Source organism: Theobroma umbraticum, unplaced genomic scaffold, assembly GCF_002168275.2.
Source record: "Theobroma umbraticum cultivar Fairchild unplaced genomic scaffold, ASM216827v3 scaffold_147.0, whole genome shotgun sequence".
In the NCBI taxonomy this organism is placed as follows: Eukaryota; Viridiplantae; Streptophyta; class Magnoliopsida; order Malvales; family Malvaceae; genus Theobroma; species Theobroma umbraticum.
This window is the reverse complement of record NW_018397259.1, coordinates 6,538,777-6,563,289: the sequence shown is the minus strand read 5'-3', so window position 1 is coordinate 6,563,289 and position 24,513 is coordinate 6,538,777. Positions and strand designations below refer to the sequence as shown.

Here is a 24,513-nt window from a genome sequence, read left to right as displayed (position 1 = left end):
CTTATCTTTAGAGGTTATGCAAAAGAGTAACATCAGCCATATCAAATGTTCAAAGGGCACATCTCTAGGGTTCCAATCCCACACATCCATGAAATTACAATTTAAGGGCCATTCTAGAGATTATTTTCTTCAAATAAAAGATTTAATTGATTGATAGGAAGCATACTCATTATCTACTATTCCCTGTTTCTGTACCTCTTCTTTTTATTGATTATACCATTCAACTTGTGGCATGCTAAATTTCAGTTCAGATGATCATGTCAGAAACTAAGCAGATTTACTTCATGCATGTTAACTAGCATCATTCAAAATGGAGGAATTTAAGGCAAGAAGTGTCATATGGAGTATGAAGAAATTCAATATGAGTGGATTAATACTCTCCAAGAGACTCATACAGTATCAAAATTGCAACTAAAAAGAAGCCAATAATATCTTCTAGAGAATTCTGTGCATCCAACAAAAACCCGAAAAACTCATCCCAGAAGTGAATAATTAGAGTAAACAAATCAGCAAACATGATATAAATTCCATCAAGGTTTCTTTGCTGTGCCTCCTAGAAACAAGCTTTAGTTACTAAAAATTAACACTTCTTCCTTCAAGCCATAAATTATATTCATCGATACTGTTCACTCTGACTGTGTTCTTCAGTTAATATTAAATGCTTAGGGCATATTCAACAAATTATAAGCCGCTTTAGATTGAAGATAACTAAGCTGGTAGTACAGAATGGCAACTTCTTGAGCAAGACTTAATGTAAAACATCAGAGAAATTAACCTTTTAAGGGAATATCAATTTGGAAGAGATAAAAAGACAGAATTAAGGAGAACATACGGATTGTTCCAATCAGTTGTATCCTCATTGACAAGATGGGTCCATTTGGTTCTGCCACTACGACCGAAATGCTTGACCTGCATAACCTTAGGCAATATGGTCTTGTCCATCTTGTCCTCACCTGTCGGGGCAGAGAAATCACGATGATAAATATTGTCTGCTCCAACAGATGTAGCAGGATCATCAGCTTCTTCCTGGAAGAAAGCACCCTTGTGGTAATACTTCTGCATAAACTTCCACTTTTGCTTAGGTGGTGGAGCAGGTTTCGGATTCTTTCTCTCCCATTCCCGCCTCTCTTCCTCCGTCATATTTCTAACCTTCTCAATCTCTTCCTTCTCCTTTATCATTGCTTCCCTTTCCTCTCTATCCCTCTTAATCCTAGCAATCTCTCTTGCCTTCCAAGCTTCATACTCCTCTGCCTCATTGACCTCATCATCAGTATCCACATCAGCCACTTCGCCTCCAATTCCATATTCTTCTGAATCTCTTCATCTCCCTAATCTTCTCAACCACAATTTGCCTTGTCTCAACCTTCCTATGTTCCAACTTCCTCTTCTCCGCCTCCTCAATAGCCCGTTCTTCTGCCTCCAACCGTTCACGCTCAGCTATCGTATCTCTCTCTGACTTTGGCACAAAAACCGGCTTCACCATTGCAATCCCCGTATGTTCTCTTCCGAATCTGTCTCATACTCTGACTCTTCCTCTCTTTCTTCCTCCACTTCTTCTTCTCCTCCTCCTCCTCCAACAATGCCGTTTCCTCTTGTTCCCTCTGAAGCAACTTCTCCCTAATCCTTCTCCTCCTCTCCTCCAACGCATCCTCATCTTCTTCCTCTGCCTCCACCCTTCATTCCTCCTATTCTCCTCCTCCTCCGTAGACACAATCTCCGCTTGCCTAATACGTCTATGATCAGCCCTAATTTCATCCCTATTATCAATCCTACTCTCAGCCAAACGACGTAACCTAGGATCATCTTTTCTAACAACATCTGAATCATCACGACTAGGAAAGGCTTTTTCTAAAGCAACAGCCCTAGCCATCCTAATATCGCCATCTTCATCGGCATCGTCAGCCCACTCAGGAGCTTTCCCAGGCCAGTATCTTTTAACTTTTGTTTGTCCAATTTTTCCCCTAAGTTTATCCCTAATTGCTATAATAGTATCACTAACACCTGCCGTGACCGACATTTTTTTTTACTCTTCTTTCTGGTTTTCCTACTTTTTCTTAGTAACCAAACGACAAACTGCAGATGAAGAACAAGGAACTAATTAAAGAAAATGGTAAAGAAACACAAAACGTACGAAGTTCCGGCAGAAAATAATGATCGAAACCCTAAAATCGAATTACCTGAAGGCGAGCTTGTCCGATAGAGAAATGGATTTCAGAGAAATAAACAAATGCTGATTGGGAAGAGAAATTACTTTATAAGCTAAAAGAAAACCCGATCTCTATGGATGGGGTTAAACAAAAAAAACCACGTGTAAATAAATAAAATATTTTTGAATATTTTGATAATATAATTTAATAAAATTAATGGCATAACCAACCACTGTAATTATAAAAAAAAAATGGTATTAGCCAAAAACAGAAAATGAAAACCGAGGAAATGGCCTTTATAAATTATATGGGCTAGGCAGCCTAGAGTTCATGTTTGAAAGGATCTTTTTATTTATTTATTTATTTTTCATCGAAGATATAGAAAGGACCTTTTTGTTTATTTAATTTTGAAAAATACACTTATTTACATATGATGTTATAATAATTATAATCGTGAATGGAGTGATTAGAAATGCCAAATAATTTTTGCAAGCTTACTATTTTAACTATTAAATTAACAAAAATTATTTATTTAAATTTTTTTTTTCAATTTAGATACATTACTAAATAATAAAATAATTTAAAAATAATTCTGTTATAGTTCAAATAATGATTCAATACTATATATATATATATATATATATATAAGATTTATATTTGGCATATCGATGATGTATAATTTTTATACCATGTCAATCCCACACAGAATGCCATCCTCATCAATAAGTAATTTTTATTTTCTCTCGTACCATTCTCAAACCTCAAATTTTATATGCTTCTTGTTACGGAAATATTGTGTATTACTTCTGTTTGAGAAATCTCCCTTCATTTTGCAAGTTACTACTTGCACCTCACAATTATTGTTACGACCGGAATCAGTTCTATTATCTGTCAGATCATGTCCATGTCTTGGAAAGTGAAGCACAAGATAAAGTTGAACTGAAAACAAAGGTAACTGAAGATCATATGGAAAGGTGAGAAGACAAGAGAGGTACAAGTGAAGCTCATTAGTCATGAGAACAAGAATGCCAACAGGTCATATAACACATTTCAAGAACAAAATGACAAGCTGCCTCAACAGAGCGCTGGAAACTTGATAACCAGATTCTGCCAGGTTCTGCAAAATGGCGTTTAAAGATCACCTGGCGAGATGCTCGTTTATTCTTCAGCCGAAGGTTGCAATCAAGAAAGCCTTGTAAATGCTCATGAACTTGGCAACAAATGCTACAAATTTAATCAAGAAGAACAACATAAGAACAAAATTGATCAAAAGAAAACAACCCAAGACTTGTGTTGTGCAGCTGCCTAAGCGTTAACTCTTTGCAAATATCAGAAAGGAGACAAATAAACTAGTCAGACAATTGGAATATTTTTAAAGACATCTCTATCAACCAAATATTGATATCTTGACCTCTAAAGATAAGATACTGATTTACAATTCAGCCAACTCTTTGTCATTTCCAAGCCTACGCACAATTGGATAAACGCTCAAAATTGTCAAAGAATGTCTCCAGAAGGGAGTGAGAAACTACATTCAATCTTGTGCTAAAGTTCACATTAGTGTAAAAATATAAGTTGCATATCATTGAAAGAATGACAAAATAGGGGTGAATAAATCACCGGTAGCCCAAGAAAATTTCAAGGAAACATGCCCTGATGCAGCAATCTGATGTAGACATCAGTATACCAATCCCAATCCATTGAGATTTTTGTTTTAGGAAAGTTGAAGGCTAGGTAGAACCAAAATTTGTTCTCCCATTCACAAACATCAATCTTGCTCCAAGGACAATTTAGTGATTTCAACAAATGAAATAAGAACTTAGTCAATACCAACACAGAAAGTTTTATGTACCTTCAATGTGAAAGATGGCTTTCTGTCCAAGACGCATCCTATGTTCCTGTAAAAGTAAAAGAAATTGGGGAGTTAAGATATTAGTATAAACAAAATAGAGCACGAGTTAAATTCAGTGGCATTTCTTCTATTAAGCAGGTTGAAGCCTCGTGAATTTCACCATTTTCTGTAGAACATAGCATTAGGTCTCATCTTAAGAATATCTTAGCTCACCACTAGTATATTCCCGAGATTTACATACATTGAAAATTGTCACTCCTTCACATTAAATTGGAACTTCTACCAAACATCTCCTGGCAGTTTGTAATGCACCACTTATGATAGGCAGTATCCATTCCAAGCATAACCAATCACAATTTGGACCAGTGAGAAATAGAGATTAGGTGTAAATTACGTGATTCTTTAATGTCTTCCCAATTATTTGTTCAAATTTTGCAATTTAATAACAGCATGAATGTATGATGGAAACGACATTCTTTCTCTTTTATTCTTTCATTTTGGGGTTTGCAAATTGGAGGGAAACATCCAAGGGTGTCAGCAGATTGGCTTCTTGTGGAGGTCAAGGAATTGAGTAGAGAATTGAGCTCAATATGCCAATGATTCTTAGCTATAAAGCAAAATGTGATAATCAGTCATATTGACCAACAAGCAATAAGGTATTTATGGTTAGTAAGAGAAAGGTAAAACAGACTGCCCGGCCCACCAGAAGCGAAAGGAACAACAGCCACTATAAAGTGGGTCAGATAAGAAACACTAGCAAACTTACATAATATGCAGCCCAATGGCACATTTCATGCTTTAGTTCTGCATCCAATTTCTTCAATAATTCATGAAGGAGCCTCTGAGACAGTGAGGAAAAACACTTTAATTGGAGAAAGAATCAAGCTACCACATAATGCGGGGCTGTGTTTACCTTCAAAATTATCTCTGGAGGGATGCAATTACTAAGCAATTCATATACCTTCCCTCGAACCTGAAAAAGCCTATAGCATAAAAGAAAGGTTAAATAAAAAGTTTGAAGCAGGTCTATAGAAAACTACAATAAAGGACATTTCATTTCCTCACCCACTTTTACTCATCCTTCCAAGTAGATGTGCTTTCTCATTTTTTAGAAACAAGAAATATATAAAACCTCTAATATCTTTGAGGCCAGAACTTCAGCAGTTGCTGCACTTTAAGCAACTGACTAACTAATGTACTAACCAAAAATGTATTAAAACTTAAAGGAATTATGTAATTCTTGCAGCAATTTTACTAACAGAACACTTATATAGTATAAGATGCATAAAAAACAAACCTTTTAGGGCTCTGCTCCTTCATTATGTCAGTTGCTATTTCGGATATATATTCCTCCCAATCCATTGGTGGAATTGCTTGGCTGCTTGTGAAAGGGTACCTATAATCAGGAAACAACACGAAACACAGATATAAGGAAGTCTCCTACGTTGTTTTCTTAGGTAATCTGATGAAGACAACCAAGCTGGTTTCCATGACACCAAAATTATCTCTAAAAGATAACAAGGAGCTTAACTGTTGAACGCGGCAAGTCTCAAATGACAATATAGCTCTTCTTAAACTCCGATTTGACTTTTCTGCAATGCGAGCTGCAAAACCAGATGGAAGTTGCAACCCTTCTTTCTTTCCAACAAACTCCAACACCTTAATAATCTAACATAGAGAATTCCACAGAAACAAGTCAATTCACCATAAGAAGCCAGACAGGGAGAGAACGAAGATTCTTTCATGGAAAATAACGTGAGTATAAACATGATAAGTCTAATGGTGATAACCTTTTACAATGTGGTGGCAAAGACTTTAAGGAATGTGCCACTGAATTTATTTATGTATACTGTCAAATATGAATAAAAAACAATAAAATCTCCCAACCTGCTCTTCCAAAGGTGAATTTACTCGGATATTCAGACAACGAGAACGGATGGCCTCAGTGACTTTTGAAGAACTATTACAACACAAAATTAGCCGGCAAGAAGCACTATACTTCTCCATTGTTCTTCGAAGAGAATGTTGGGCTTCTCTTGAAAGCTTGTCAACTTCATTGAGTACTAACACTGACATTCATAAGAGATCATGTCAGAATAATGGTGAAATTATATACAATTACTCTGATTTTAAAAAGAGAAACAAACCTACCAACTTGAAATGAGCATCAAGAAGAAGTTATAAACATGAAGGGAAACATAAATGAACATTAAGTCCAGAGAACTACTACAGATACATATTGGCGCTCCTTTCAAGACATATTTGAACACCGGATTCTAAAAGAGAGAAATATTTCTAACTGGGGTTTATTTAGAGGGGAAAGAAATCAATTATCAGAATTACCTTTATATCCTTTTCTCCCTTTGGTGTCAATTGGTCTATTCTTAGCCATTTCTTTAATTATCTCCTGAACTACATATCTGTCCCGAAAGCCTACATCACTTGGACTCAACTCCACATGGTTGGTGCTTGATAATGTGGTCAACTCCAGATCAATGGTTCTGCTTCCACTCTGAAATGAAATTAAAAGAAAGCGATGCCAAGTTAGAGACATGAAGGGAGAAACAGGGCAGAGATACAAATTAATAATGGTATTGATTATGAATGCTCAACAAACAATAAGCTCCATTCTGCAGCATACCAAATAATTAACAGTAAATTTAAAAACAAGCATAAAGGTCTCCTGAACCATTGAGCAAGTTTTCCCATTAAAATCACTATTTATATCCTTTTTTTTTTCTAACTTTTCAAGAAGAAGAAGAAGGTGAGAAGAAGCAAGTACTAAAACATTTAAACAGGTTTCATCCCTTCAAAGGCATTTAAAGACTGATTTCAAACTGCTAAAGAAACTTAATAAGAAATCCGACATATGTTTACCGACTTGACAGTAAACTGAAAATTTTTTTAACAATATTAAAAACTTTTGATATACATGTGAGACTTACATCAATTTTCCAATTCCTATTCTCCACTTTCACCTGCAACCAAAAAAATTAAAAAAACCCTCAGTTCAAATATAAGAAAAGCCAGAAAATAGAGAAAGTCATTAGTTCAATCTAAAACAGCTCGATACACATTCCTTTCTCAATTCCATGAAAAGGCCAGCTTAAAACTGAAAAAAGAAATTATTTTCCCGTTTATTCATTTTATTCACAAACCATAACATTTCAATGACCTCAAATTTCATCATAGTACTTAAAATTTTCTCAACTTACCAAGCATTAATTAAGCAAAAAACCAAAATTGGGTCAAAAGGTGAAAAAAAATGAAATTTTTTTCCAAAAATATATAAAATAAAAGAGTAGACCTTTTCAACACTGGGACCAAAGATCTGTCTAAGAAGAGCCATAATTAGGGTTTTCTTGCCAGACCCAGATGGCCCATAGAAGAGTAAATGTGGGCAATCTTGCTCTGTAACCTGTTTAATTCGAGAAAAAAACCATTAATTGAATCAATTAAAGAAAAAAAAGAGAGAGAAAATAGGCATTTAAAACTAAATAGAATTGTGTTTAAAGAAGTAAACCAAAAAAAATTAGTACCAATTTTTTGAGATTTTGGGCAATGTCTTGATGAACCATAACTTGGTCAAGGGTTTTGGGTCTGTACTTATCTACCCACAACATCTTTCAGATTTTTCCTTGTTTTTGCTTGTCTGAGTGAAAGAGGAAATGAGAGACAGTAAGAAGAAGAGAGAAAGTGGCGGGAAACAAGTAGGGAGAGGACGGCTGGGCTTTATATAGTGGAAAAACTAAAGAATAGAAACTGTTAAGTCAATTGAAATATTATAATTTAGGAAAATAAAATGTTTTTGGGTTTGGACTTTGACCTCCATTCGATCTTTACATATTGAGTGTGAATAGATGACAAATCAATCTAATTTATATAAAAATTAAATAAAAGTAAAAAACAATTTTTTGTATTGTTATTAGGAGAATTTGTTACATAAATAGACCCTTTCTATCATTTTATCGATAAAATAAAAAAACTCTTCTTATGATGTTCATTTAACCAAATAATCAAAATGAGAGATATTATTTACAAAATTAAAATTGTTAAATCAAATATAAATGATTTTGATTTTTGGTTGATATGATAAAGTCCTCGTTACTAATTATGTACCATTTACTAGTACCATTTACATTGATCTACTAATTTTTTCTTTTTACGGAGATTTATTGTAATAATTTTTAATTTTTTATTACATACAAGTAATTTTTTGAACTTATAATAAGATAATTTATTCTTTTATCATTTTTTTATTGAAGATTTAATTTTTTTTAATTTTTTTAAAAATTTAAATAAATAATTATTTTTTATTATATTTAATTAAATTTTTATATTTTTATTTTAAATTAATAAACTCTTATAACCAATGATTTATTAATTACAATTTGTTAAAATATTTTATAATTTTTTACGTTATATTATATTTATATGTAAATAAAGATATCATATAATCATATCATTATACAACATCAATAAATCATTTTATTATTTATCATGACATCTTATTTTTTCACATCTCATTACTCTATGTTGACAAATCATTTTATAATCTATAATGATATTTTAATATTCCACGTCATCACCACGTGACATAATGACAAATGATTAAAAATAATTAATCATAAAAAATTATATGTATTAAAATAAAAAATACACAAATTTAATTAAACATAATAAAAAAATAAAAATTTATAAATTTTTTAAATAATTCAAAAACTTAAAATAATTTTTAAGTTAAATGACGTCAAGAAGGTTGAAACAGTTAACTTTTAAAAAATATTATTTTTTGAAAATTTATTGCATAATACTTAAAGATATGGATGTAATTTGATAGAAATTCTAAATAGATCTAGATAATTATATATATGAATACAATTTAATTTCTTTCTAGAACTAAAAGATAAAGAGGAACATTAGAACATTTTGTTCACTGGTTGATTTATGATCTTCCTATTTAAAAGAGTAGAGGTAGAATATTCTTTTTTTCAAATTAAAAATAAATACATAATTAAAAAGATATGAGTGATATGTTTCTAATATAACTTGAAGTTTAATAAAAAATTGCACTCTTAAATCATGTCCCAAAAGACAGAAAAAAAAAATGCCGTCAACAATGAAAATACAGCTTCAGATGCACAAAAAAGTTTGGCCCAACAGAACAACAATGGCTTACAATGGTGCAATTACAAATATACAAAGGACCATTGCAGACAGAAATCAAGAAGTTGTACTCACAAAAAAGTAAGGGATAGAGTATAAAATCACTACATCAAAAATTTCTAAGCATCAAGCAAAATGTTCTTACTGCAGCAAAACTTGAGATCAAGCTGTGCCAGCTTATCTGCCTTGCCTTCTTAATAAACATTTTATATGGAAGTGAGATGTCATTCGGTTCTGCCGGCGCCTGAGTTTGTATTTCACAAACCAAGTGCACGCTTCCAGTTCTGTTCTGATGAATGTTCCTCCTGTCAAAGAATCAAACATTAGCCATTGCACAAGATATACATGATAGAGTTTATCTGCATGCTATTTAAACCTATCCAGATAACAGAAAAGTGCATCGACCAGCCATTTCATCCAGTGGATTTACTAGTATTGCAGTTCTAGTGGCATTATATCCATTTGAGACAGCCCACGCATTCTACACATGATAATGTTCATTGCCTTTCACTTTTTGCCTTTTTCCAGTTATAATTGATGTCACCTACGCAACCTCATCATAGGCAATTCAATATCTTTACCCAATTAGTACCTACTAAGTCCATAGTCAACCCAGGATGAGGACCAGAGCTCTTGTGAGGGAATCACATGCAACCAGCAAGATTAGAAAGCTGTTCTTCTAGAGGATTTTTCGTAACTGTATCTGCTTCACATGCATGTGTAGAGAGATCGAGAGAGAGAAAAAAACGAAAGTATGTGGGCCATACCTCTGCTTCTTCTTAAGTGAGGAAGCTATGCTGTCACCTTCCTCACCGCGGTTATTGGAGATAAAAAAATTTCTTGTCCTCATGTTATAAGCAAAAAATACTTCCAATCAATCACTGACTACTCTCCATCTTTGCCAGAGACACCAGTGACAGCTTTACTGGTGCTCTTCTTTAATCTCTTAAAAACCTTCTTTCGTGGCAGCAGAGAATTCTCTGCAGAACTACTTTTGGATGAGCTTGAAATTTTTGTACCACTTCCTTTATCTTTGGGCTGTTCAAGCTTCTCTTGAGCTAAAGCATCAGACTTGGGAACATTCACATACTTTTCAGGTATGCTTTTGTCAGATGCTTTTCCGGAATCAGTAATAATTTTAGCTTGATGGCCAGTAAGCTGCTCTGAACTAGGTTCCTCTGAATTTGTTTCAGGAACAGGAAGTAGTGCACGGCGGCTAAGGCGAAGCTGTCCCTTATCATTAACCTGCGTTAGATGACACAATTAATAGACATATTCTTTGAAGAAAGAAAAAAGCGCAGAGAAAGAAGAATGAGAATTCTCTTGCAATCTTGCTCTAGAATGGGTTTACATGATCAACAGAGATATTTTTATCAAAAATACTTTTATCAACTCATGGATTATTTAGTACTAGTATATAGCTGAAGCCAGTAGAATGGATGCGTATTGTGTAGACAGGTCAATAGGAACTATGGCTAAAACATCGCAATCAAGATGACCTTAGATTCAAAAAGAAAAAATGTAGGAGAGTAAAGATATGATAATCATCAACATAATAAGCAGTAGAAACCCAGCACCGCAATGCATGAAATATTAAGGTTTCAATACAAAGTGACAATTAGTAATGTGCTGGCATGATATTGTTTGTGGATAAATCAATTTTAATTCGACCAGCGTTTGCCATATTTAGTTAATGACTGTATCTAAGCTTGCAGACAAGACAAAATAAGTTGCTTACCTCAATAAGTTTAACATCAACACGATCACCAACTTTAAAGGCCTACAATAGCACAAAAGTATAACAACAAATAATAAGTTCAAGGTGATCAACCCATCTGTCAGGTGAGGCAAAAGAAATTGGAAGGAGAAAAAAAACTATGCTTACATCTTCTGCCTTGGCCAACCAGTCTGAAGTCAGCTCACTAATATGGCAAAGTCCCTGAGAAAACAAATTTTGTGATATATTTGAATCTATTCTTTCTTCCTCATACTCCATTATAGAGAAATCTAAGACACATTCCTGTTTCAATCTGTCAGTACTTCATACACCAGAGGACACTTAATTCACCATTTCAAATGAGTCACTGCTTGAATTCATATAATTTTTAAATTATAAGAAGAGTCACGAATATTCTGTGTCAACAACAAATGATATCACCAACAATATTGCATTGATCAAAAACACAAAAACCTTGATATTACTTGTCATGCTCATCTTATGAATTCTAAGAAATAGTGGCAACTAAACAATTATATACAGAAATTAAAAAAAAAAAAGAAAATATGACTTAAAGAAGACTAAAAGTTAATATGTAAAACCAAAACTCAAAAGCAAAGTGACATTAAAATATCAAGCTTTTGCTAAAAAATGTGCATTAGTATATAGGACAAAAGTATATACCTCACGCCCTGGAGCTATCTCAACAAAAACTCCATATGGAGCAATTGATTTGATCTCACAGTTCCTGATTAAAAAGAGGACAAAGACTCAATTTTGCCAACTTTATATTAACAAGCAACAAGTGCAACAAGAAAGGATACACTTTTCAGGTACAGAAAACACAGCTTAGAATTTGTTGCCTACATTAATTAGTAGCACCACTGACTTTTATGTAGGTCATTTCAGGGAGGTAACTGATATCTGACATTGAAGGATGGTCCCAAGCATACAAAACCATGACCAACAATTAGTTCCCTAAACTCCCCATAACAATCTGTAAGCTTTGCCAAAGTGTTATATAGGAGGGAAAAAATGTCAGTAAATAAATGTTGCTACAATTTAGAACCTGACAAACCCCGCACAACACCCCCCCCCCCCCCCCCCCCCCCCCCCCCCTCCGGGCCACCCTTCCCCACCAATAACAATCCAGATATACGAAAACAGTTTCCAAGGCCCACTGAAGGAATCAGACACGTACTTTCACAAACAGAAACAATGCTTAAGCCTTCATCATGCACATCTCCTCTATGTAATTTAAGGATATCTTTATTGCAGAATAATGATAGAAATTTTAACTGTGTTCTCAGGTTTATATGAAGAGAGGAAAATAAAATGGTAAAGGAAAGAGATACCTGTAAATATCACCAACAGTTGGAACCATTGTCAGATTTCTAATAATGGATTTGGACTTCTCCAGACTTGATAAATCCTTTGCAGTGATTTTTACCTGTTAAAAACATAGATAAGAAACAATGTGTAGTGAAATAATCACGTCAATTCAACGAAAAGTAAGGTCACGTAGGATCTTACAATTCCATCATCTTGTGTGTCAATAGCCTCTACTCCAGTTTCTTCAATAATGCTTTTTACCTTCTTCCCACCAGAACCGATAATAACGTTAACTTTGTCAGGAGCAACCTGAAAATGCCATTATAAAGGGCATGGAACACATTAGACACTGCAGACCATCAGTTATCACAAACAGCAGGAAAGGATGGGTCTCTGAAAGATGAACAGACCTTCATGATGTGAATAAGTGGAGCATACTTAGAGAGACTTTTTGCGGGAGGAGGTGAACATTTCAACATCTCACCTAGATATTTCAATCGAAAACAAGAGACCAAAACAAAAAGGAGCAAATTAATTTAAACAAGGACAAAAAAAAAATCATATCTACAATTTCTGGGATAGCATTTCTACAGCTAAATGATGTCAATAATCACACAGTACTCTCCACCCCAAAGAAAAAAAAAAAGCTCATGTATCTGCAATTGATTACTTGAAAGGCAATCCAAGTGCTCCATTAATCTTTAAAAAAGAATACATTTTGAAAACAAGTCAATAGATGGTTGTGTGGCAGCATCCAAGATTAGACACTCAGGCCATGTTCATGTTTGACATACATTTGAGACTGAAGAATACATAATCGACAGATTTAAAGTAATTGTGGCACAATTCATCCAGAACGCATAGTAAATACCAGTCCCACAAATCTTTAAGAGAGAGAATTAATGTAAAATGAGACATTCTTAATAAGAGATGAGATATAGGAAAAGAGAAAAGACATTCTTAATGAACATACAATTAAACATATCAATGTGCCATCCAACAACCTTCAATGCATAAGAGTCACATGAGAAGTTCTACGCTTTATCATACCGTTAATAGACAATTAAATGGCTCAAAATATTAACTCAAAAAGGTTAAAGAGTTCAGAGAAAGAATACTAGTGCACGTTACCAAGAACACGTCTCCGACCATCCCTTGCCTGTAGGAGTGCCTCTTTCATGACAGGTAAGGTGATCCCTCCTACCTGTCAAAGAAGAATAATTATCATCTATTTTGATCTACAATTATCATGTTTAACTGACAAAAGGCAGGAAACACATATCAGTAAGTGGGACCAGAAGGACAGATTGAAGTGCAAAGGGTTTGCTGTCACCAAAGCTAAAATGACCATTGTTCATAAAGGGATGAGAGTTGTAGATGTTCAATGACCTTTATGTCCATCTGAAATGCAGTTATGCCATCTTCAGTTCCAGCAACCTGCAACAGAAATTTTTCATAAGGTAATTTGTTTAATTTTTATCTTTAGCTTACCAGTTTTGAGAGGGACATGAACAAATTCTATCTTCTAAGAAACTTCAATTGAACAAACTAGACTACAAATCACAAGGAAAATCCATGAAGATGACCTTAAAATCCATATCTCCAGATGCATCTTCAGATCCAGTAATGTCAGAAAGAATAAGTGGTGTACCATCTCCCCCGAATTCTTTTGTGTCCAAAACCATACCCATTGCTATCCCAGCAATAGAGCACTTTAGTGGAACACCCGCATCTTGCAATGCCAAGCAACCTCCACAAACAGATGCCATGCTGTTATGCAACAAAACGTCATATTTAATATCACACAATAAAACACTTGACATGCAGCTCTTAATGGAAACAGAGGTGTTGGTTGCAGAAAAGAGCATGAAAGCATTTTGACACACTCTTAAATTTCAAAAAAAAAAAAACACCTTGATGAGCCATTGCTTTCAGTAATGGTACTTTCAACACGTATGGTGTAAGGAAATTCATCTTCACTAGGCAATATAGGCTCAAGAGCTCTCTCTGCAAGAGTACCGTGTCCAATTTCTCTTCTACTAGGCGCTCCCATTCGTCCAACCTCTCCAACACATGATGGAGGAAATGAGTACTGAAATATCAGAATAAAGAACTGCAAATTGTCAACTGGTCTCTCAGAGGGAAAGATGGATTTTTTTTTTTAACTAAAAATACAAAGTTTTAAATCCTAGAAAAACACTTCTTATTAGCAGATTCATTAAGATTTTGAGCAGAGATATTTCTTTAAATATAGGAGAAGCATCCATAGCTCTGTACAGGGCAAGAGTACAACTTCTCCTTATTCAGATGGCAGTGTGGCAGGGTAGTCAGACAGGTATTTGTACTTTGACTACAGTAACACAACAACAGCAGGTGCATGGAACTGAATAGGCAGACAGGTTGTTTTCAAAATAAAATCAGTGGAGGCTCTCCGGGGAAAGGTTTCTATAATTTAATCAATATCATGAGAGATTTACATGTAATTATTGCTCGTCCACAAAATTGTCACTGTAAATTAAAATTTCGTCCATTTCATCATACCATTTACATCTTCAACAATGCAAGCACTTCATTCCATTAAGGGATTGCAAAGCAGATCAATAATTATCACCTTGAACAGTACGACATAGACACGATGACTAAATACCTAAATTATCTACTATCCCTGTTTTTTACTCCTGTGTGGAAGTAAATCGATATTTAACTCACACCCAAACTTGTTCCAATCAACATTGCATTCCCAGGTACATATTCCATTAACTATTTTATTTTATTAGAAGCTAAGAATGCAACAGAATTTCAGTGAATAGTTTCAAAATTAGAGCTAATGGTACATAAATGTCTTGTTGTTCAAAGAACCATTTAGAGATCCTAGAGCTCCTTATAAAGCTTGTTGGAAAAACCGTTGTCGGACTTGACTAATTGCTCTTTGTTTTCAAAATGAATGGTTTCATTTTGAAACAGAATAGATAAAGAAAGAAGATTAAGGTCTTCGATATCAATAGACTCTCATATTAATAATGGCACTCGTTCAAGAAAAATGTTGAATGAGTGGTGTCAATGATTAATTGCAAATTCAACAAGTTCACTCTCAAAAGAAAAGAAACAAGTATATACATAAAGGAACTGCAGTTGATAACTGAAGAAAAGAATAAAAGAAAAAATGTTTCAAACAGACCTGAAGATAGAACCTCTTGAATTCCTCTACATTCGCTAGATTGTCTACTTTTTGTGCCATTTGTCTATCACCAAGTGTAACCACCGCCAGTGACTAAACAGAAAATGGGTGACAATAAACAAAATAAGGAATAAAAACATTACAGTAAGCACCATAAAGACAAAATCTAACAGTTAGAAAAAAAATGGACAAAATTCTATCAGGAAACAAGCATGTAAAATGATGAAAGTGAATGTTACTTTTGGCTGACACTTTAATCAAACCAAACCAGAATTCAAAATATCAAATGAGCTTGACTAGCGGTCATATGCTGGCAGAGGTAAGTCACTTCTAATGGGTTATCCATATCCCAAAGAGAAGCATGCATGTAGTACCAGAAAGATAATAGCTGCATATCTAAGCATTTCATCGGCAAGATCACCTCACTTCTACAAACCTGTGTTTCGCCACGTGTGAAGAGAGCACTTCCATGTGCTCTTGGAAGCAAGCCACATCTTGATGTGATTGAACGTATCCCTTCTGGTGACCTCCCATCACTTCTTTTTCCTCCCTGTGACAGTTGTAATTTTAAAGGGAAAAAATGTTAAGAAAGTGGATGTGCTTGGAAGGAATCATGTTTGGCTGAAAAAAGACCTATCCCTAAGAAGCAAAAAAAGAAGGTTATTCACTTTTGCTCAATGTAGACAGGCATAAACTAGCTGACCAGATACTATTGGAGTTATATGACATGATTTGTCCACTGATGAAGGTGTCAAGAGAACATGAAGTTTTTTTAACCGACAAATTAGTAGACAACATCAGCTCCAAATGTTAATAGAAATCATATAACTTATACGATCTTTAATCTGCAAGATTAAGCCAAAAATGCTTTTGCAATGAAAATGCTAAATTGGCCTCAAAAAATATAGGTTTGAGTAACACAAACTTCGAGTTCACATGATATACACTGATTTCATGTTCAAACTACTTCAAAAATTGTGAAAACGAAAGACTAAAGACAGAAGAAATGTAAACCTCCAAGGATAAAGGAAAGCACTGTCCCCTCAAATTTCAGAGTCACTGCTCCATTAATTTTGGGGAGACATGAAGATTTAGTAGAACTCTAACATTATACATAATGATGAAGTTATTATTTTGCACCAATTGTTATTTGAACCAAAATTTTCATTTTCTCATTGACAACAAGCCTTCATACCTCCACAATACGTCTTCGTAAGAATTTGGATGTAACCTCCTTAAATACCAGCTTCACATCTACCTCAGTAAACTATCATAGGGCAACAGGAAAAGGAAAATGTTTTACCAGCAGGAGAAACAACTTCAAACATTAATGAGATTTTACAAGACAAGCAATTGAAATGCCCGACTGATCTCAAACACAACTCACCAAGGGAGCGGATTTTCGAGAAACAGGCTTTATGTGCACATCACCTTCATCTACTTCACCATCTACAACAATTTCTTCATCCTCATCTTCCTCCTCAAGCCAGTCTTGTATTGTTTCAGCAGTTCCTGAATTATCTTCTGTACTGATATATCCCTTCTCTGTCAGTATATTAATAACATTCTCTTCTAACAATGAGATGGCCTTTCTTCTTGGTATTTTGCTCCTAATTTGCAGCACTTTATGTAATTCGTCACCAGCAATTTGCTGTTTATAGAAAATAATAGTTAGCACTACCATGATGTACATTTTTTATTACGAAATTTACAATAAGAAAGAAGAAAGGTAAACACAGATGAAAAACAACTTTTCACCAACTCTTTTTCAAGCACCAAATATCGGCCCTTTTATAGGTTTTGTAAAACTTCTGTAGAAGGTGGGAATTTCCACTTCTAGTGCTTATTTACTTCCCCTTCACTCTCAATTTCTTCCTTTTCGGAAGAAATATTTCTGGCACTCTTTGAACTATTGAAAATGCCATAACTACATAACATTGAAAGACAGGTTTCTCCAGTTATAACTACAAAGTGTTCATGCATCACAGTTAAGCCCCCTAACCAATCAGCTTCATCTGCATCACCCACAATTGCTTGAAATTTCAATTGTTAAGCAGATAAATGCTAGCTTCTGCAATTGATTTTGAAATTTAATATTTACTAGCATAAGATATGTGTAGCATCATTGGACAAGAACACACATATTAGTAAAAACAATAGAATTATATCAGAAAAAAATGTAAAAATTAATTCAAAAAATTAAAAAAAGAAGAGACAATACATGCTGATGAAAAAAGAAGACAAGAACCATACTTCCACACGCCTATAAAGCCCACGAGGTGGCAGTTTGATTGCATCAAGCATTTTTGGTTTCCCACACTTCTTGACCAAAGCCTCCACAGCAGTGCAGATTGCTCTCACTGCATCCTGGTATTAGTGAATGGACAAGCTTTTAATTATAATCAAGAAGAAATAATCAAGAAATCTATAGATATTAATTGTTTTATTGTGAACCTTGTAAGATGCTTTATATCAAATTCTGAGGGGAAAATGCTAATCAACTCATGTTTCAGCATAATGAAACACAAAAGAATATCGTAAATGCAAAACTGCATGCTGCAAATGCATATGCATTTATGTATATACGCCAGTTAGTGAAATCTCTTCCTCTAAATTAGAACATGTCCCAGACAAGAAAGGTAAGGGTGAAGACACAATGCTCATTCTATTCAAACGTTCCTATTGAGTTTCCTATTATGAATCAACCTAGGATGAATCAGGTAATCAGTTTAAAATGAAACACGAAACTTCCTCAAAAAATTATTAATAAAATTTTTAATGGTTTCTTCTAAATAAAAGCTCTAAAATTATGATGATAAATAAAGATATGACAAGACAAGCCAACTAACTGTAAGATTTGAATGTAATATGCACATCCAAGTGACAGGAAGAAAAGAACAGGCCTTTGAACTGTAAAGTAATTTATTTGGAAAGCACCATGTAAGGATAAGGATGAGGCATGTATCTCATGCAGAAAACAAGACATATTTCATGTTAGGGGTGTTCACAATTTGGTTTAGTTCAGACCAAGGTATTCTGAAACCAAAACGAATCAGCTATAAGATTAGAAACCAAGTCTTCCATCTTTCTTTAATATTTAACTCAGTTTGGGCTTCTTTTTTGGGCTTTCACAATACATGAGCCCAAATTCAGAATATTATACCTTCTATTCAAATCTTAGCCTCTCCCTTTTTCTATCTCTCTCTCTCTCTCTGTTTTTGGATTTGACCAAATAGTGCACACCCCTACATCAAGCGGCAGTGTATTGATGCCATTTCATAAAGACATAGCAACTCTAAAGGGCAATATAGAAATGAGTTCTTCAAAGTGACAGGAAAGTGATAACTCATGACTTAAAAAATGAAATACCAGATAAGCAACATACTCAGATATAAAAAACAACCTGCCCGACTTGTACCGCTTCAAGCAACTTTTCTTCCAGTAGAAAATCACAATAACCCTGCAATGAACAATTTTTGCAAACATCTGTGACTGTCAGTACGTCGATTTAGACGGCATAGTTCTTATCAAGAGTACTAGTTAAAGAACAAATCAAGAATCAAATCTGGAATAACAATGTGTAACCTTAAATAACAATCACACAGGAAAACAATGTGACATGATAAATGGCCTTTAATCTCAGATAAAAACATGCAATATGTAAAAATTGTCAAGGCCAAGCTGCTTTATCTCAAATAATACTTCTTTGAGCATCGACCATTTCTCTGACCAAGGTACCTCAGAGCATTCAACTTTCCAAAAGCAAGGGCTCCATTACTAAATAGTAAAAGTAATAAAATCCATAAGGCAGCCTGACATCTATGCATCTTTTGTGTGCGTATATGACATGCCATGGATTGTGACCTAAAGTGCTCTTTTCCAGTCTCCTAGACTCAAGTCGTAACCACAAATGCAACTTATCCATTAATTGACCCTATTACAAGATATTCCTCAGAAAAAAATACATATTTCAAGAAGAGTAACATTTACCTAAATTTGTTGTATGCACTTTCAAAGCAGCTGCCAAGTGCCAAACTGTAGAGATGGACAACAATAAAAAAAGGGCAAGTCTTTGTGAGCGCATTATTTTCACTTCCTAAATTTCAGTTGCCTCTCTTGTTTGTGACATTTCTGATCTTTCTACTGTTTCATCTAAGAAATCAGGTTACAAGCTCAAATTTTTTTGTTTACATTTAAACCATGTTCTTCACTTTCTTATTCCACTTCAAACTTGTCTTATAGCATCTTCAGTTACTGTTCCTCAGACTGTGCAAATGCTCTATTGCAATGCCAAATGAAATAACTATACATGAGAATATGCAACAACTGTATAACAATTCAACCATAAGCCATATTCTATTTATGGGACAAAATCAGAGGAGACATCTGAAAATGACAATTTAATAAAACTGAAACATTTTGACAAGTTCATTTGAGAGTAAGAACTGGATCCAACTTCAGACAAGAAGTGGGAGGTAAAGTTTGTAGCTTATCGGAGACAATCTAGATGGAGCCAGACATACTGCATATATACCAATCAAAATATTTCCACAAACAAACAATATAAAGGAGAAAATAAAAAGATCCTGTAGACAAGGCCCCACATGTCCTATGTAAGTGGTACAGAAGCTCATCACAATCCAAAAAATACTACGACAAACAAATTAGGGTCAAAGCTAACCTCAACCATTAATATAGCACTGTTTGTGCCTGCCAAAAATAGGTCTAATGTTGAGTCTTCCATCTCCTTTGTTGTTGGATTCACAACAAACTTATCACCAAGCAAACCTACTCGCACTCCTGCTATTGCTTTTGAGTTTGGCACTTCTGAAAGAGCTCTGTGGAATTAATGAGTATATATTTAAAAAGGACATTCTAAATATAACCGTACATGTCACAAAAGCCACAAAGGTAAGTAAGGCCAAAACTTTTTTCACCCTTACACTGCTATTCCGGCTGCAGTAACTGCTAAAGCATCTGGTGAGTGCAAACCATCATAACTCAAAACCTGAAAGTAAAGGATGAGCGCAATACGGATATAAACCAAACAATGAAAGTATATATAAGTCAGGTGCAACTATGCCTCAAATTCTACATCAAAATCATCAATGATCAAGCACTAGGAACAGAGGGAAGCACATAATGCATAAAATATCAGTCAAATTTAGCTGCAGCAGTTAATCTGTTTTTATGGGCAACAAAAATCCCTAACTCTATCTAATTTTGCACAAACATTACAATATATACTAACACAAAATGCAAGCACCTAGAGAATTACCATCCATAATCTTTTTAAGCTCATGCTATTCATAGTATAACAATTTATAAATAAAGACAATGCTGGCATCCACTATAACAAACATATGCCAAGATTAACTGCTTTGCACCTGTAGATAGTGCAATGGCATGGTGCACACCATGCATCTATCAAGTATATTAACACGACTAGTTAGCTAGAGAGACATATTTGGTAGCCTAAGTATTGAAAAAGCAAACATCCTCTATGGAGGAAAGTCCAGGAGAGGAACCAGGGAAGTAACTTATCAGTGAGTGTTTGAACACCCCGTGCTAATCCCTTAGTCCCGTATTATATTTTCTCCTTTGACCAGGTACACAGTTTAATAAAAAGTGCTTATTATTGCACTCTTGTGACAATAGATATTTTTTAATATTGGTATTTCCTCAATAAGAGGAGTGGCATGCATGCTAATATTGCCATAAAGGAAAAATAAAAATGACTTTTTAAAAGTTGTATAAAGGGAGTTATGCACAACATGCTAGAGGTTTTGCACTAGAGTAAACAATTTGTGGTATATTTCAAAGCATCATAACATCATAAAATCATAACGTCACAAAGCATAGAATAGTCAGAATCTACGTTAAGCTCCTTGCATAAAACCAAATAATTAAGCCCAAGAAGGAGGATGCATTCCTTCAAATTCAACAGAAGACAAAACAGAAAAAGACAATGAAGCTTTCTCAAGTATTGAGGAAAAAAATGGTTGGTTACTTCTCATTTGGCTAAGGTTCGGATGTGCAAAAGAATTATTTAGACAATGATGATTAGGCTTTAAAACCTTATTGAGTAGAGTCAAAACAACTAATTAGATTAACAAGTTAACTTATTGTCTAGGCCAGCATGTTTTCAAGAACCACCACATTATCACATTTTAGAAAAATGATTTTCACCAAAAAAAACAATATCACGTGATACAAATTTCATAAAAGTCCCTTTAGGCATATAGACGCCTGCTACAAAGCTTTGAAGAGAAGAATCATACAGAGAAAAAAACTCCTTCCAGAGGGAAGATGAGGTTTACCCAAGATAGTAACTGAGTTTCGTGGTAGAAGCCCTTAGGCATGGTTGGACGCAAAGGCCTATCAATCAGTCTGCAAATAAGAACCTACACAAAAGAAAGTAAACAAATAATAGATAAATGACAACTTCAAAGGCATTTGAATCAGGGACCCAGGAAGAGGTGGATATAATAAAATAACATAAAAATACTGCAGCCTTCATCCAGTTATTGAAGAAAATAGCTCCTCAAACACAAAGTGCTGTGTCCAATTGAAATACTTGCTTCGTCCTTTCATTTTTTCAAATTTAATTAAATTCTCATTTTATGGAAACCAAAATAGGAAAAGGTGACATCAAAAAGGGGTCAACTGGTTATAGTTTGCCCAGTGGATTCTCTTACTTTTTTAAACGGTAACAATTACAGAGTAATAAGAGATACTTAAGCACTAAATATATTGACTATTTCAACATTGACATTTTTGTTTGGCCAATTTAAAATAAGAAACGTGATGAAATAATAGGACAATGGACTAATATGATAATAAAAACGATGCCAATATCATGAATCTTTGTTGGTTAGACAAAGAGAATGCCTTTGGCTAAAAAAATAAAAAGAAAGGAGATAAAGCCAGCAAAATTTGGTGTCAGAGAGAGAAATGAATATGAACAATATTTGCAGTTATTTGATTCTGCTCCTTCTATTCTTCAGCATCTAGCATTTGCACATTGTTGCAGACACTTGGACAGTTAGCAACACGAGCCAATGCTAATGTACAAACTGAAATTTACTGGAAATGAAATGGAAATAGCAATATTGTAGTCAAACATTAGATAGCAGGTGCATAGTTCCAAGAATGCTTCCTGTGTCAACTAATTAAAAAAAAATTCTCATGCTTGGATGGCAGTGACTAGTACCTCATGATCCTTTGTCCTCCCTTCTCGTTTATAGAAACCACCACTGAAGCAATAGAAGTAAGCATGATACAAAAATTCATTCAAGTAATTAATTAAACAAATATCAGGGTCAAACAAAGGCACACCTTGTTCGACCTGCTGCCGAAAAACGTTCTTGATAATTAACATTAAGGGGAAAAAAATCAGAAGGCTCACTTGGGACATCTGACAAGCAAACTGAAGTGTATACAATCTACAAAATAAATAAATGCTTCACTAGCAACCTTTTTATGAGAATAGCACAAAACAATTACACAAATCTAAATGCAATGAAGTTGATATGTTTTCACAGAAACACATCACGCATCCATACCAAGGAAATCAGCACTTACAGTTTCTCCATCTGTTGCCATTACAGAACCACTAGCTTGCCTCCCTATATGACCTGTCTCAACCAGAATCTGCAATAAGCAACAAAAACACTTACTTATGTAATCAACCAAAGGAACATCAGGTTGAGTTCAGAATTCGCATGTTATCATTCCGAAAACCAACAAGGACCAACACAAAACAAAACCAGCATTTCAACTAGCCTAAAGTGCAAAACCTGAGCTAGAAAAAAATGCATAATTTTTACCATTGCAGTCATTTTCTAACGAAACTTCTTATTTTTGGCCCACTCTCACAATAGCAACTACATACCATACACGCATTTTCTAAACCTTTTGAGAATCAAGTTCCTATAGAAACACATTTACTTTGAATTTGCTAAGGTTCTATTCAGAGTTGTCACTTGTACTACTAGCTCATTACTTTTCAAAGGTAATATACTAAAATCTTTTGAATAATTAAATTTTTGTAGATATCAAATTTCATTATTCATAATTTAAATTTTTATTTCATTTTACCAGTTCGTTCATTTTTTAACTAAATATCATCTCGTTTTTTAACATTTGCTTTTACTTAGTACTTCGTTCACTACTATATTTTTATGACAAAAGTAAAAATATCAAGTTCTGGGAGCTTACCTCTCTATCTCCAAACGGAATTTTCACAGAAACCGGTTGCAGAATACCGGAACCACCATCACCACCACCAGCGCAATCGGCAGCATCTGCAACGGACTCGGAAACTTCCGATTCCAGCAAAGCTCTAACGGAAAAGCGGTTACCGCCACCGCCATTTCTCGATAAAAGCAGCGAGAGAGAGCAAAACTTGGAGGATTTTTTGGAACTAAGGAAGCAAGGCCAACTAGGAGATAAAAACAGTTTGCAACGGTTGGAGAAAGTTAAATGCGAAGGGTGAGAGTAGCACGGCGTGCTTCGTACGCCGCTAGGATATACCAGCATTTTTATTTTATTTTATTCTATTTTTTTGGTATTTTGAAGTTTCAGAGCTCAGAGGAGAGAAAGGAAGAGAAAGCAAAGAGAAGGTTTATCCGTTTCGAAGGCGCGCCAGAGTGTGGAAGGTCAGAGGGAAAGGGGAAGTGAACTTGTTTGGGCTCTTAATGGATCTCAGTTCTCTGGGCCTCCTGCCTATTGTGGGTTTTCTATTGAGCGAATCACAATCTATAAAACTGAATGTGGAATAATTACCAATAAAAAAATGGTTTTTATTAGCAAGTTTTGCTCTTTTTAAGATGGTATAACTTTCAAAAAGTCAGTGAATTATTAAAAAATTAAATAAATTTTGATTCTTTTATTATATTGAAGTAAATTTTTATGTTTTTATTTTAAATTAGATAAATTTTTATGATTTATGATTGACTAACTATCATTAATTAAAATATTATTTATCTTCTTACTTGCATAGTATTAAGATAAAAGGTGAAATCAAAATAAAGATATAAAAAATTGATTTTTTTTAATTGAAGAAAAAGATATTCGAATCTTACTCTTTAGGTAAAGAGATCATACATCAATCAATGAA

General features: G+C 34.3%; 3 protein-coding genes across 3 annotated transcripts in view; all 3 read right to left on the bottom strand.

Annotated features, from left to right (window-relative positions):
* The window catches only part of LOC110415036 (uncharacterized), a 2,753-nt gene extending 425 nt beyond the window's left edge, over window positions 1-2,328 (bottom strand). The window contains 7 exon segments of the mRNA XM_021426509.2: window positions 833-1,292; window positions 1,295-1,327; window positions 1,330-1,494; window positions 1,497-1,556; window positions 1,559-1,670; window positions 1,673-2,073; window positions 2,178-2,328. Of these exon segments, the coding sequence (XP_021282184.1) occupies window positions 833-1,292; window positions 1,295-1,327; window positions 1,330-1,494; window positions 1,497-1,556; window positions 1,559-1,670; window positions 1,673-2,017 (1,175 nt within the window). The 5' untranslated portion in view covers window positions 2,018-2,073; window positions 2,178-2,328.
* Window positions 2,329-3,045: 717 nt separating this feature from the next.
* EMB2775 (ATPase family associated with various cellular activities (AAA)) lies at window positions 3,046-7,716 on the bottom strand. The gene is made up of 11 exons (XM_021426885.2): window positions 7,539-7,716; window positions 7,307-7,417; window positions 6,945-6,977; window positions 6,343-6,511; window positions 5,887-6,068; window positions 5,531-5,667; window positions 5,297-5,395; window positions 4,913-4,982; window positions 4,766-4,840; window positions 4,000-4,045; window positions 3,046-3,371 (listed from the first exon to the last, which is right to left on the bottom strand). The coding sequence occupies exons 1-11, from the start codon at window positions 7,620-7,622 to the stop codon at window positions 3,313-3,315; spliced, it is 1,065 nt and encodes a 354-aa protein (XP_021282560.1). The 5' UTR covers window positions 7,623-7,716; the 3' UTR covers window positions 3,046-3,312.
* Window positions 7,717-9,033: 1,317 nt separating this feature from the next.
* On the bottom strand, window positions 9,034-24,054 carry RIF10 (polyribonucleotide nucleotidyltransferase). Its single transcript, XM_021426822.2, has 25 exons — window positions 23,613-24,054; window positions 22,977-23,045; window positions 22,731-22,837; window positions 22,606-22,648; window positions 21,713-21,796; window positions 20,336-20,400; window positions 20,074-20,230; window positions 18,796-18,852; window positions 17,646-17,759; window positions 16,780-17,043; window positions 16,588-16,659; window positions 15,829-15,942; window positions 15,393-15,485; window positions 14,128-14,306; window positions 13,801-13,984; window positions 13,604-13,651; window positions 13,346-13,418; window positions 12,625-12,698; window positions 12,416-12,523; window positions 12,238-12,332; window positions 11,567-11,630; window positions 11,051-11,104; window positions 10,904-10,945; window positions 9,933-10,410; window positions 9,034-9,470 (listed from the first exon to the last, which is right to left on the bottom strand). Exons 1-24 carry the CDS (start codon window positions 23,931-23,933, stop codon window positions 10,051-10,053), a joined length of 2,841 nt encoding a protein of 946 aa, XP_021282497.1. The 5' UTR covers window positions 23,934-24,054; the 3' UTR covers window positions 9,034-9,470; window positions 9,933-10,050.
* Between the last annotated feature and the right edge of the window lie 459 nt (window positions 24,055-24,513).

Coding starts and splice junctions, on each gene's coding strand:
- EMB2775 (XM_021426885.2), bottom strand. CDS start 7,622: ATGTTGTGGGTAGATAAGTACAGACCCAAAACCCTTGACCAAGTTATG. Junction 6,978..7,306: donor TTGGTCCCAGTGTTGAAAAG/GTCTACTCTTTT, acceptor TTTTGGTTGCAG/GTGAAAGTGGAGAATAGGAA. Junction 5,668..5,886: donor ATTCACCTTTGGAAGAGCAG/GTTGGGAGATTT, acceptor TCTCTATGTTAG/ATTATTAAGGTGTTGGAGTT.
- RIF10 (XM_021426822.2), bottom strand. CDS start 23,933: ATGCTGGTATATCCTAGCGGCGTACGAAGCACGCCGTGCTACTCTCAC. Junction 20,231..20,335: donor ACTGCAGCCGGAATAGCAGT/GTAAGGGTGAAA, acceptor TTAATTCCACAG/AGCTCTTTCAGAAGTGCCAA. Junction 13,652..13,800: donor CTGGAGATATGGATTTTAAG/GTCATCTTCATG, acceptor TTTCTGTTGCAG/GTTGCTGGAACTGAAGATGG.